General features: G+C 41.7%; 1 protein-coding gene across 3 annotated transcripts; it reads right to left on the bottom strand.

Annotated features, from left to right (window-relative positions):
• Positions 1-4,693: 4,693 nt before the first annotated feature.
• On the bottom strand, positions 4,694-9,923 carry DEFB116 (defensin beta 116). 3 transcript variants are annotated; one of them, XR_008427164.1, is made up of 3 exons: positions 9,587-9,923; positions 9,202-9,315; positions 4,838-4,972 (listed from the first exon to the last, which is right to left on the bottom strand). XR_008427164.1 is itself a non-coding variant. In XM_024559405.4 (2 exons), the coding sequence occupies exons 1-2, from the start codon at positions 9,063-9,065 to the stop codon at positions 4,761-4,763; spliced, it is 279 nt and encodes a 92-aa protein (XP_024415173.2). In that variant the 5' UTR covers positions 9,066-9,099; the 3' UTR covers positions 4,694-4,760. The 3 variants fall into 3 exon arrangements, 1 of the variants encoding a protein (XP_024415173.2); XM_024559405.4 differs by lacking the exons at positions 9,202-9,315; positions 9,587-9,923 and adding an exon at positions 8,999-9,099 and having other exon boundaries at positions 4,694-4,972; XR_006655368.2 differs by lacking the exon at positions 9,202-9,315 and having other exon boundaries at positions 4,881-4,972.
• Between the last annotated feature and the right edge of the window lie 2,697 nt (positions 9,924-12,620).

The following is a 12,620-nucleotide window of genomic DNA, read 5'->3' as shown; positions in this document are numbered from 1 at the left end:
ACCTTTAAGTGAATCATAGCAGTATGAGGTCAGTAAAATCCTGGCATAATACGAACCTGAGGCTAGCATCCCTACACTGCCTGACATTAGGTTACCAAAATTGCAAAACCATACGCAGGACCCCAGAACCTTTGAGAGTACCTTGAGTTACCTGAAGTTGTATGAACCAGAATCAGAAAGATGACAATGGTAATTAAATAAGGCTTCATAACTGACAGGTCCTGAGAGAATAAAGGGCACACACAAGGGACAGGACAGAGACCTTTGCAGCAGGGCAGTGCCCTGCTTTATTAGTTGCAGAAGTAGGCTAGGGTTGTGGGCAGTGAACTAAGAAGGATGGTGCCTACCTGAGGTCATCCAGGCAGAAAGGTAACATGTATTACATATGTCACCTGGGAACTCCATGTGAATGTAGGAGCTTTGCCAGTACCCACATCAAGGTGGGCCTTCCTTCCAGTAAGAGACAAAGTAAAATTAAAGCCAGTTTATATATTGTGTAAGACAAGCTGGAATAAATGAGAGTTAATCAGTTCAACAATGAAAAAAGCTAGTAAGTGATTATGAAAAATAAAAGAACTTTAAAAATATATTTCTTTACATTCATGTCAGGAGGGTATCACATTAGTCAGAAGCACTTACTGTGTACACAGCAATGTACTAGCCATCAGGATAAGAGAAAAGAAAAAAACGATGTGGGGAAACGGAGGGAGGTGGGATGGAAAAAAGGAGAACAATATGGAAGGTGAAAAACAACAGTCAGGAAGTAATAATGTCAGTTATTAGAGCAAACTAAGATCCCAGTATTTCTCCCTCCCTGCCAAAAAAAAATTTTTTTTTTTAAGTATCCACCGGTGAAAATAGCTCTGGGGGAGCTCCAGAGTATAACGAAGAACTTACAGCAACCCAGTGGAGCACAAAAACCAAGGATGGCTGCATTAAAAGTGTTGGAAGAATTTTACCAGTATCACCCCACCTCAGCCTAACAAAGCTCAGGATCAAAGGGGATCCCCTCATCAGTGACCTCTGTCTGCACTGGAAAAGGAGAGAAAAAAAACCCCCCAGAACCCATGGCCACCAAAGGGCCCTCATCACTGCCGAAAACACGTGAAGCTTTCTCCAGTAAAGACCCCTACAATCTTTTCCTTGCTAACTCTAGGTAACAAAGGAGTCCAGGGCCCACATTGTTACAAGAATATGTACCCATCAAAATTATCCTCTAAAAATGACAGAAAGATAAAGTTTTTCCAGACAAAGAAAAACTGAGGAAGTGCATTGCCACTAGACCTGCCTTACAAGAAAGGCTTAAGGCATTTGCTGAGTAGCCTCAGACTCAGCACTGGCACCAACTTTGAACGTGGGCCAACCTGATGAACACCCCTTGCTCCTACCTGTTGACTCACTGAAAACTTACCTCACATAACTTGAGAACTGCCAACGGCTTTTTCAGTGACTGAGCTGATCAGGCAGTTGGCAGGTGGAGGCAGATGGAAGAAAGTAGAGGTGGGCCTCTAGGTGCCTTGGGCCTTCGATGACCTCTCCCCAGACTTGGCACTGGTAGAAGCTGGCCTTAGTGTATAGCTTGGGCCTTCCTACACACATCCAGGCCCAGCAGAGAGAGCCGCAAACTGCGGATCACTTTGTACCTCCAAACAGGTTGCCCAGGGCCAGTCACAGGTAGTGTCTGACATGGAGTCCCTGCTAAAAGGCCCAGAACCAACAAATCCAGTGGCCAGCTTCAGACAACATCAAAACAGGATTTAATTAGCTTTACAAGTGGCACATCCAATGGGAGCTCTCAACAGGCTCTAGGTCCTGCTGAGGCAAATTCTGCTTCATGGGGTCAGCAGCCATACAGCAGCTCATACACGGTAGTTGAAGTCAATCCTAACAGTCAGCCAGCCTGAGGGTTGACCTGATGCACGAAGGAGGAGGATGCCCATCAGCGAAGGGATGGGGATCACTTCACCCCACTGTTTAACTATCAAAATTACATGCTTTCTCTTATAACTTAATATACCTAAAAAACTCCTATAAGGTTTGTGTTGATAAACAGTGGAAAAAGTGAAGCTCAAGAAGGAAAATATGAGAAAAAATGATGTTGGTGAGAATGAGGGAGACCTTATAAAACTGCAAACTTCAAAGACACTATTTAATGGGAGTACTAATAACAAAATTAAGACAGACACATATGCATTTGAAAGCAAAGGAAACCACATTGCTTTTGAGAAGGAGAAAGGGAATATGACATTAAAGACTCCTAAAGGAGTCAAAATGTACATTCAAGGGAATAAAAAACATGAAGGGTTTCTTAATCAGTTGAGAATTTTTACTTTAATAATAGTGAATCCTCTACTTACAACTGTGCAAAGGCTGATTTCGTCATTCAATTGAAATTAGTTCAGGAGTTGGACCTAAAAGCACATTTGAATGGCTTAGACATGGTGACTTGAGATGAATTGGGGGGGGGGGGGCGGGGCATTGAGAATGGTTCATTCCAGGTTTCTGAACTGAGCAACAGAACAAATTGTAAACATCAATTTCTGCAACGGAAAGGCAAAGGGTTCCAGGCAGGCAAACAGATTTAGAATTCAGTTTAGGACATTTTGAGCCCGAAATCCAGGAGGACATAACACGTATGTAATTTAATATGTGAGTCGGGACCTAGTCTGAGTTGAATATGTAAATACAGAACTTGCCCAAGACCACACAGCTTCTGAGCAGTGGTGAGAAGCAGGAGACCAACCCTTCCTTCTGTCTTCGTAGTGGTGTTTCTTTTTAAAACATGTAGAACCGAGGGCAGCGGGAAGCTGCTTTAAATCTAGAATGCCGCAACCACCTCCACTCTGCAAATACTGCTGACATAGGAAGTCTAGAAATATTATATAGTTCAACTACAATGCTGAGCCCTTTCTTCCAAATATTCAAATATGTGTCTAATGATGCTGCTTATGCCAGAAAATTTCTGTGACTCTCCTTGAAACCTGGTTTCGGCCAGGTCCCTGTCCCCTGTCTGACAATCGTGTCTGAATGTCTGTGAATCACAAAGATATAAATAAACATCATTCCATTTTTCCATCAGACCTCTAAATTCCATGAAAATGAAAATCCAACTGTATTGATTTTTCATTGAGTGTGTGACCTCTGGTCCATTGGTTAGGTCTGGGATTGTCATTGGTCTGATAATGAGAAATGCAGGTAGAATGTCTATAGTGACAAAAGAGAGAAAAAGAAAATAGGAGAGATAACGCATATCCTGGGGTAAGTGACAGAAGAAGAAACCCCAAAAGGGACTAATAAAGAGTACCCAGAGACCAGAAGTGAAGGCAAACAAGGATTTTTAAGGATGGATTGACCCTGTGTGGTGTGGCTCAGTGGGTTGAGTGCCAGCCTATGAACCAAAAGATTGCTGGTTCGATACCCAGTCAGAACATGGGTTGCTGGCCAGGACCCCAGTTGAGGGTGTACGAGAGGCAACCGATTGATGAGTCTCTTGCACATTGATGTTTCTCTCCCTCTCTTCCTCTCTCTCTTCCCCTTTCTCTAAAAATAAATAAATAAATAAATAAATAAAATCTTTTTTAAAATAGGTACTAAGGGGGGAATTGGGGACAACTGCAACTGAACAATGATAAAAAATGGGTAAAGGGAACAAAAGGAAGGATTGAGAGCAATGCAGTGAAAATAGTAGCCAGAAGCACAGTAAATGGGAAAACCTAAAGAACACTCAAGGTTTTCAACAATGAAGGCATTGGTGAGCAAACCAGGGCCATTTTGGTGAAGTGATAAGTGCAAAATCCAGACTTCTCTTAGCTGAGGTGAAATTGGGAATGTGAAACGTGCAGAGTGTAGTTGGGAACACTAGTTCTATTAGTTTGGATCCAAAGAGGGGGAGAGATAAGACATGAGCCATGGAAGAGAAGGATTCATAACTCTATGAAATTCCCATAGCATGTCAAACATTAGTCGTCACTAAGTTTGGAGTGAGAAAACAATACTCCTCAATTCTCAGGAATGAAAGGATTTTAAAGGTTATAAAGTACCATGTCCAGCTCCTGTTCCAAATTCCTGACACCGTGACCACCATTACCTCTGTCCCACATCCAGAAGTGGTCCTCCAGCCTCAAAACTGGACAAATGCCCAGGGACAAGACTGTTTATTCCATTCCCCAACAGCTCTACCACTTAGAAAAATGTGGCGCTCGTCTGCCCAAGAGATTTCTGCACTCCGTTTTATCCATCTGCCTGGCTCTGGTTCTTCCTGAAGACACCTCCTCATACCAAACACACCAGGATAGCGCTCAGGACATCAAAGGCAACGCTATTGTCCCTGTCCTGGTCCCACAGTCTTGACTCCAGGGATTCAGTGATCTCTTCTGCACACTCACTGGATCACCCAGACTCGATCCAGTTGTCACCTTCTCTCTGTGCTTCCCAGAATAAATCACAACCCTCTTCACGTACTGAGCAGAACAGAAATGTCATCTCCTTCCTTCCCTGGCACCCTCACCATCTAGTGAGCTGTCCTAGTATCTCACTTGCTTTTCTTTTCTTTTCATTTTGTTTGGGTTTTTTTTTTTTGTTTTTTTTTTTTTTTGGCCAGTGCCCTTTCCTAAAGTCCGTGGCTCTCCAGCCCTAACCTTTCCCTGCCCAATGACGAATACCCACAGAGGAAAGACACGCGTGTAAGAAGGAATGCATTTTTATGGGGAGGGCGCCCCAGGAGGGCAGAAGGTCAGTGATATTCAAATTTTCAAGTAGCTTTAAGTGTCTGTAACCAACAGGTTGGAGTTCTTTTTCACATTGTTAGAACTGGTTAACTTCACGGGGAGTTTCAGGCAGCACTTGTGACCATCGGGGCAGGTTAGGTGTTGGATTTCCTCTTTTCTGCAGGCGTTTCTGCACATGCCATGGTAAAGGTGGCATGGATTCCAAGGCTCCCAGCTCTTGCCAAAGTAGGATCTGAACAGGCCACCTGGAAAAAACATAGCCATGTTTAGCTTCTAGGCAGCAATGAAAATAGGAGGGAGGAAGCATGATTTAAAGAGAGCAAACCCTAAGAACATTAGGAGCACAGGATCTGGAGTCAAAACCACCTCAATTCAAATCTGGGCTCTGCCATTAAAGCTCTTCATCCCTAAGCAAGTCACTTCGGTTCTCCAGCCCGCCATTGCATCATCCTCACAGGGGGCATAATAACTAAGCCAACTGCTTAACATTGTGGCCATGATAAAATTAGCATATATAATATGCTCAGAGAAAGTAATAAAAACCAAATATTAGGCAGTGTTGTTGATATGGAAGTCTTTTCTTGGGGTTCCAGGGCTTGGAGGGCTGCCCTTGTGAGTGCCTATTGGACACGTCCCAAGTCCACTCACAGATGTGTTCCCACACACAGCTCTCACCAGAGACAGCCAGGACAGTGAGGCAGCGCATGCATATTTGAGCCCCTGCATTGCCTTTGTCCTTCGAAACATTTGAGCAAAAACGTACCGTAAGTGTTCACTGTACATATCTCTACACACATTTTCTACATATGGCTAAAGCTCAGCTGTGAGTAGTAATGGCTATATATCAGGCATCCACACGTGTTCGTGTGTACACAGGCTCTTCAGCTGAAAATACACCAGTGACAAGTCAGCATTCTATAGATACTAGTCATCTATAGTATTAGCTACCCATTGGAGCTTTCAGAGACAAAGGAGGCATTAGAAATGAAATGATGCTACCAATCACAGCAGCATATCCCGCATCTTCTGTGTACCAGGCATTTTACAAATAATATCTCACTGAACCCCCACAAAAGCCTGCTGTTATCTCCATTCATTAGACGAAGACACTGAGGCTCACAGAGAGGCCGTGTCTGTCCATATTCCCATGGCTCATGCTTGACCAAGCTAGGATGCAGTTTCTGGTCTATGTGATATTAAGCCAGTACTGTTTCCTCTCGATGCCACATTGCTTCTCTATATGATACAACTTCTAGGAGGAAGTGACATATTGTGCGATGTCTATAGGCACTAAGGCTTCTACAGTTTTCAATAGACAGTCCGAAATTCATAGTTTAGCATTCAAGCACCTTTTCAACCATCCACCCATCCTCTTATTCCACATCCATTTACCAGCACTCACTCTGTGCCAAGCCACGTACTCAGTGCTAAGCATGGATAGGTCTCAACGCCCACACTAATAAACACTGGACAAAGCAAGTCTGATGTTATTTCCTGCATGGCAAAAAAACCCACTTTGTTAATTTTTTTGACAAGACAAAGTAACATTTTTCAAGTGTAAGTGGAGTCAGAGAGTGGGACGGAAAAGAAAGAAGAAATGCTTCAGTAGCAGACATCCTATAGCACTGCAGTGCTGGTATACCTACTAACTACCCCCCAAATTGGTACTCCCGTCCAGAGGAGGCGCTCAGCTGCTATGTCAGCCAGCCTGCTGGTGGACCAACCATGGTGGCCCTTCTTCCTTCACACTCCAGCATCGTGGTGCCGCTGCATCTCCTACATTAATCCTCGCCCTCATCACGGAACCTGTCTCTCTTTTGAGAACCGCCACTTATGAACCTGTCTATTTGTAGGAAGGGGAGATCCACAGGGGGCCTCGCCAGAGTGACCCCCACAGTCTTCCGGTTAACATCTGAACTGGAGGGTCTTCCTTTTCTCCTGAACACAATGCATGGAAGCCGAGGCACCCACGATTCCGACTTTGTAGTCCCTAGAAGATGGACAGGAGCATAGATACCCAGAAGAAGGATCAGGCAGGCTGCCCTTTCCTCACTCTTTCCACGTGAAAAGCAGGTCAAGACAATCCCAGGAGGATTCTGCGTAAGGTGGCTAAACAAACAAAAACAAACAAGGGTTTTGCCATAAACATTTTTTAAAATTTTTATTGATTGATTTTGAGAGAGAGAGAGAAAGTAACATCAATTTTGTTGTTCCACTTATTTATGCATTCACTGGTTGATTCTTGTACGTGCCCTGACCACGGTCGGACCTGCAACCTTGAGGTAACGAGACGATGCTCTAACCAACTGAGCTATGCAGCCAGGGCACAGACATTTACGACTTCTCACTCCTGCAGCTGTTCAAACCTTATATTGCCTTGTGTCACAACAAACAGTAACACCTGCATCAAGCTCAGGTCACCTTCGACAATCCCTCCATCTTCCAAATGAAATCAGAGGAGACCTGCCTTTGAACCCCAGCATTGCCTCTGATCTTCTGGACCTCTGGCCTAGTCTCCCCGTGGGAGAAATGGGAATGGGGGAGTTTGCACCCAATCAGAAAAATCTCAGTTGTGTTTGTGAAGGAGGAGGTTAATAAGGTGTGTCATGCTTTGTACTAACCTGGGGGGGGGTAAGTATCCTCACATCAATCTTTAGAGACAAAATCAATGTGACCCATGATTGCTCTGCCCTCTGTGCACCCCAAACATGACCCTTCCCATCCAGCTTCTAAGGTTCTCCCAACCTACGTGTATTTATTGGGCATAAGTCATTGATGAATTCATTCATTCAATAAACATTTACTAACACCTACTCTGTGCCAGGCACTCCATTAAACACCAGGAATACATAAATTTAAAAGGCAGAGTCTTGGCTTTCAAACAGTTTAATTTCATATGTGTATGTTTGGAGTGATGAAAGGAAAAAATGACTTTGATTGTCCCAGAAAAGTTTGTCCAGAACAGTTCCTGCCCGTAAATTCTGCCAGGTGTAAGTATTAAGGAGTTATTAAGGAAGCAACACTTTGTACAACTTTTGAAGCATTGAGTGCTGTCTTCCTTTTCACATTTTTTCCCCCAAACGAACCTGCAGTTTTTACCACTGTTCTGATGTGGGAACTGAGCTTTCCTGGACATGAGAAGAATTGTCTCTCAAGTGAAGAAGATGAAGCAGGGTGAGAAATAAGGGGTAGGAGAATGTGAAGGAGGAAGAAGATGGGAAAGGGGGGAAAGGAGAGGGAGGAGAAAGGGGAGGAGGAAAAAACACTAGACACAGTAACTCTGAGCTCAGTCCCAGAATAGGAGAAACAATTTTGGTTTTCCATGGGGCTGGGTTGAGACTATCCCTACGTCTCTCTGTACATGCCAAGGTTCGACAGAGACGTGGAGAATATTCCAGACTTCAGATACCATTTATCCTCTCTACTTAGAGTTACATCTACTGTTTTCAGTGTCCTGAAAATCACACTAAAGAGACTCTTAAGAATTTGAGAATATCACTGGGTATTTTTCATCCAGCATTCATTCTCCCCCATTCAATAGCCGCAGCTCTGTTACAATAAATTTGACTGTCTTATTCAAACTTATTTACCCCCAGACCTGGGCTAAGCCAACCACTTCCCAGATAAACTGCACATTTGTTCTGCTGGAATAAGACTCCTACTTGAACCAAATTTCTAATTCTATCTCCCAGCCCTATCTCTCCTGATAACCACCTAAGGCTCAGTTATAAAACTTAACAGAAACATAAAACTAGCCACACCACTCAATCCTAATTCACAGTCCAAACATAGACCTACTACAAACTTTAATCTACCCTAACTCTCAGTTCTACCCAACTGCACCCTCAGCTCCACTCAACAAAAATACCATTCCCTCTCCAAATTACATGAAAACATTAATCCAGCCCAATTTGATAAATAGCATTGCTCACTCCCTCCATATCTCTTCTCACACAACTCACTCTCCAAACTCCAAGCTACTGTTGATTTCTCCGATAGCTCTCTCACACCTAATACACGAATCATGCTTCCATCCCAATAACAGCACTGCCTAAAATATCTCATGCTTCAACACTCCACTGTCCCAGGAAACAACAACCTCTTACATTGGTCTTGGCAGAGCAGAACCAAGGGAGAGCTTTACATGAGATGGGCCTTGGGATTACCATTCACAATTTATCTGAGACAAGAAAGGCTTTAGGTATGTGTAGTCACCAAGATAGCAATAACACACGTAAGACCCCAGAGCTTTTGAGAGAGGCCTGAATTACCTGGAGTCTTATGAACCAGGATGAGAAGGATGGAAATGGTCATTAAATAGGGCTTCATGACTGACATTTCCTGAGAGAATGGAGGACTGTGTAGCAGGGGACCGAATACAGATCACTGTAGCAGGACAGTGCCCTCCCTGCCTTTATTGGCTTTGGACACCGGCCAGGGTTGCGCGCGGTGAACTAAGAAGGATGAGGCACACCTGGAGTCAGCCAGGCAGAAGGGTAACCAGGATCACGTATCTGGGAGAACTGCCAGCAGCACCATGTCACAGTGGGCCTCCTTCCCAAGAAGAGGCAAATCAGAGCCCGTTGGCCTATTGTGTGAGACACATCGGAATGAGTGAATCAGTGGATCAATCAATCAAACAAACAATGAGAAAATGAATACATAATTTAAGAAATAAAAAATATTTTTTAAAAAATTTGTCTTTATCCTCCTGACAGTAATCCTGTACTAAGCATCACAGACTAAGAAAAAGAAGACAATGGTGACAGCAAAGACAAGGAAGGAAAAGTGAAGGGGAACTGTGAGTGGAGGAAGGGAGGGAAAGACAGGAAGCAAAAGTAATGGAAACTCATACTTACCTGAACCTGCCACGGGTCAGCCTCTGGGCTAAATGCTATGGTGTAGATGTGAACACTCACTGCAACGCTGTGAAGTCAGGTGGCATTTGCTCCTTCAAGATGAGCACGAGAAAGTTTGAAAAGATGGTGTGACATTCCCACGCCACACGCCTAATAAGGCACAGGGCCTGGATTAGAGATGACGTCTGTCTGACGGCAAACGCCTTTGGGGGTTTTTTTATTCTTCCTGTGAGTGGAGGGGTAGAAAATGAAAGATAACAAAACAAATAATCAAATTGCTAAATATCAGAAACTAATCGCTATTCAAGAAAACCAATTTAGTCTGAGGGATCCAGCAGTCGTCCTCTGAGAATGGGAATACAATGGTTTTTTTAAGAGGACACTGCGTTGACTTTTTACTCTAATGAGTCATGTGGAAGATGGGTGGGTGTTGCCCAGTGTGTTGAATGAACACTAGGAAATAGGTGGAATGTTGTTTTTGAGAGTCTGGGATAGGACTTCCACATCTTGCCATACAAGGCAAATGGAACCGGACTGGCCTTCCCTCCGTGAGCAACTATAACACTGCAGCAGTAAAGAAAGAGTTTTAGACATTAAATCAAAGGCAGAGCAGGAGGGAAAGGCAACCTATAAAATGTGAGAAAATATTTGCAAACCACATATTTGATAGGAGGCTAATATCCAAAATGTGTAAAGAACTCGTACAATGCAATAGCAAAAAGAAAAAAATCCAACTTTAAAATGGATAAAGGACCTGAATAGACACTGTAATAAGATGAGTCATATGTTGGGATTTTTCCGACAAGAAGTTTTGTTTGTCTTTCTATTACAGTTTACGTTCCATATTATTTTGTAGTCACTGCAAGTGTACAACCATATACTTTACAGAGTGGTCTCCCTAACATTTCCAGTACCCATCTGGCACCATACATAGTTCTTACAATAATATTGGCTATATTCCCTAGGCTGTACTTTACATCCCTGCGACTATGTTGTGATACCAATCTGTATTTCTCAGTTCCTTCACCATTTTTACCCAGTCCCCCAACCCTCCTCCTCTGGCAACCATCAGTCTGTTCTCTGCATCTATAAGTCTGATTCTGTTTTATTTGTTCATGTATATTGCTCTTTAGATTTCACAGATGAGTGAAATTATATGGTATTTGTCTTTCTGTGACTGACTTATTTCATTTAGCATAATACCCTCTAGGTCCATCCATGCTGTTGCAAACGGTAAGATTCCATTCTTTTTTAAGGTTTAGTAATATTCCACTTCTTTATCCACTCATCTGTTTATGGGCACTTGGATCACCGCCATATCTTGGTTACTGTAGATAATGCTGCAATAGACATAAGGTTGCATAGATTCTTTTGAATTAGTGTTTTGGGTTTCTTCAGATATATACCCAGAAGTGGAATCACTGGGTCATAAGGTAGTTTTATTTTTTAATTTTTTAATTAAAGGAAACTCAATAGTTTTTCACAGTAGTTGCCCCAAATTGCAATCCCATCAAAAGTGCATGAAGGTTCCTTTTCTCCACGTCCTTGCCAACACTTGTTATTTGCTGATTTATTGATGATAGCCATCCTGACAGATGGGAAGTGATATCTCATTGTGGTTTTAATTTGCATTTCTCTGATGATTAGTGACATTGAGCATCTTCTCATATGTCTGTTGGCCATCTGTATGTCCTCTTTGGAGAAGTGTCTAGTTGGGTCCTCTGCCCACTTTTTAATTGGATTGTTTGATTTTTAGGTGTTAAGTTGTAGGAGTTCTTTAAAATTTTCAGATATTAACCCCTTATTGGATGTATTATTGGTGAATATCCCCTTCTATTCAGTAGGCTATCTTTTCATTTTGTTGATTTTTTTTTTTTTTGCAGTGCAAAACCTTTTTCTGTTGTAGTCCCATTTGTTAATTTTTTCTTTTGTTTCAAGGAGATATATCAGAAAAAATGTTGCTAAGAGAAATGTTCAAGATTTTACTGCCTATGTTTTCTTCTAGGAGTTTTATGATTTCAAACTTTACATTTGAATCTTAAATCCATTTTGAGTTTATCCTTTACATAGTATAAGAAGGTGGTTTAGTGTAATTTTTTTGCATGTATCTGTCCAATTTTACCAAGAAAATTTATGGAATAGACTATCTTTACCCTATTTATGTTTTTGCCTCCTTTATCAAATATTAATTGTCCATATGAGTATGGGTTTATTTCTGCACTCTATTCTGTTCCATTGATTTATGTGTCAGTTTTTATGCCAGTTCCATGTTTTTTGATTACTATAATCTTGTAGTACAGTTTGATAATCAGGTTGTGTGATACCTATAACTTTGTTCTTCTTTCTCAAGATTGCTGTGGCTATTTGGGGTCTTTTGTGGTTCCCTTTAAGTTTTTGGTTTATTTGTTCTAGTTCTGTGAAATATGTCATTGGTATTTAGATAGGAATTGAGTTGAATCTATAGATTGCTTTGTGTACTATGGACATTTTAATGATGTTAATTCTTTCTATCCATGAGCACAGTATAAGCTCCCATTTGTTTGTATCTTCTTCAATTTATTTTGGAAGACAATATTTTAAAAATATAAATATAATCTCTGTCAAAATCCCAGCAACTTTTCTTGCAAAAATAGAAAAATTTATCATAAATCATATGGAATCTCAAGGGAACCTTAACAGCCAAAATAATCTCAAAAGAGAACAAAGTTGCAAGACTCATACTTCTTGATTGTAGAATTTGCTACATAGCCATGGTAATCAAAACAGTATGGTACCAGCATAAAGACAGGCACACACTGTGACAGATGGTTATTAGACTTACTATAGTGATCACTTTATAAGGTATCTAAATGTCAAATCACTATATTGTACACCTAAAAACTAACATAATATTGTAAGTCAGCTATAATTAAAAATTAATTCACAAATACCTGTCTTTTAAAAGACAGGCATATAGAACAATTGAATAAAATAGAGAGCCCAGAAATATATCCTCACATACATAGTCAAATGATTTTCAACAAGGTTGTCAAAA

This window comes from Desmodus rotundus, chromosome 6, assembly GCF_022682495.2.
Source record: "Desmodus rotundus isolate HL8 chromosome 6, HLdesRot8A.1, whole genome shotgun sequence".
Classification (NCBI taxonomy): domain Eukaryota; kingdom Metazoa; phylum Chordata; class Mammalia; order Chiroptera; family Phyllostomidae; genus Desmodus; species Desmodus rotundus.
The sequence above is the reverse complement of the archived record's forward strand: the minus strand, read 5'-3'. Positions and strand labels throughout refer to the sequence as shown.

What these genes read in the sequence shown, in the direction of transcription:
- DEFB116 (XM_024559405.4), bottom strand. Translation starts at nt 9,065, where the DNA reads ATGTCAGTCATGAAGCCCTATTTAATGACCATTTCCATCCTTCTCATC. An exon ending in CCTGGTTCATAAGACTCCAG is followed by an intron (nt 4,973 to 8,998) that starts GTAATTCAGGCC and finishes TGTTTTTTCCAG; the next exon opens with GTGGCCTGTTCAGATCCTAC.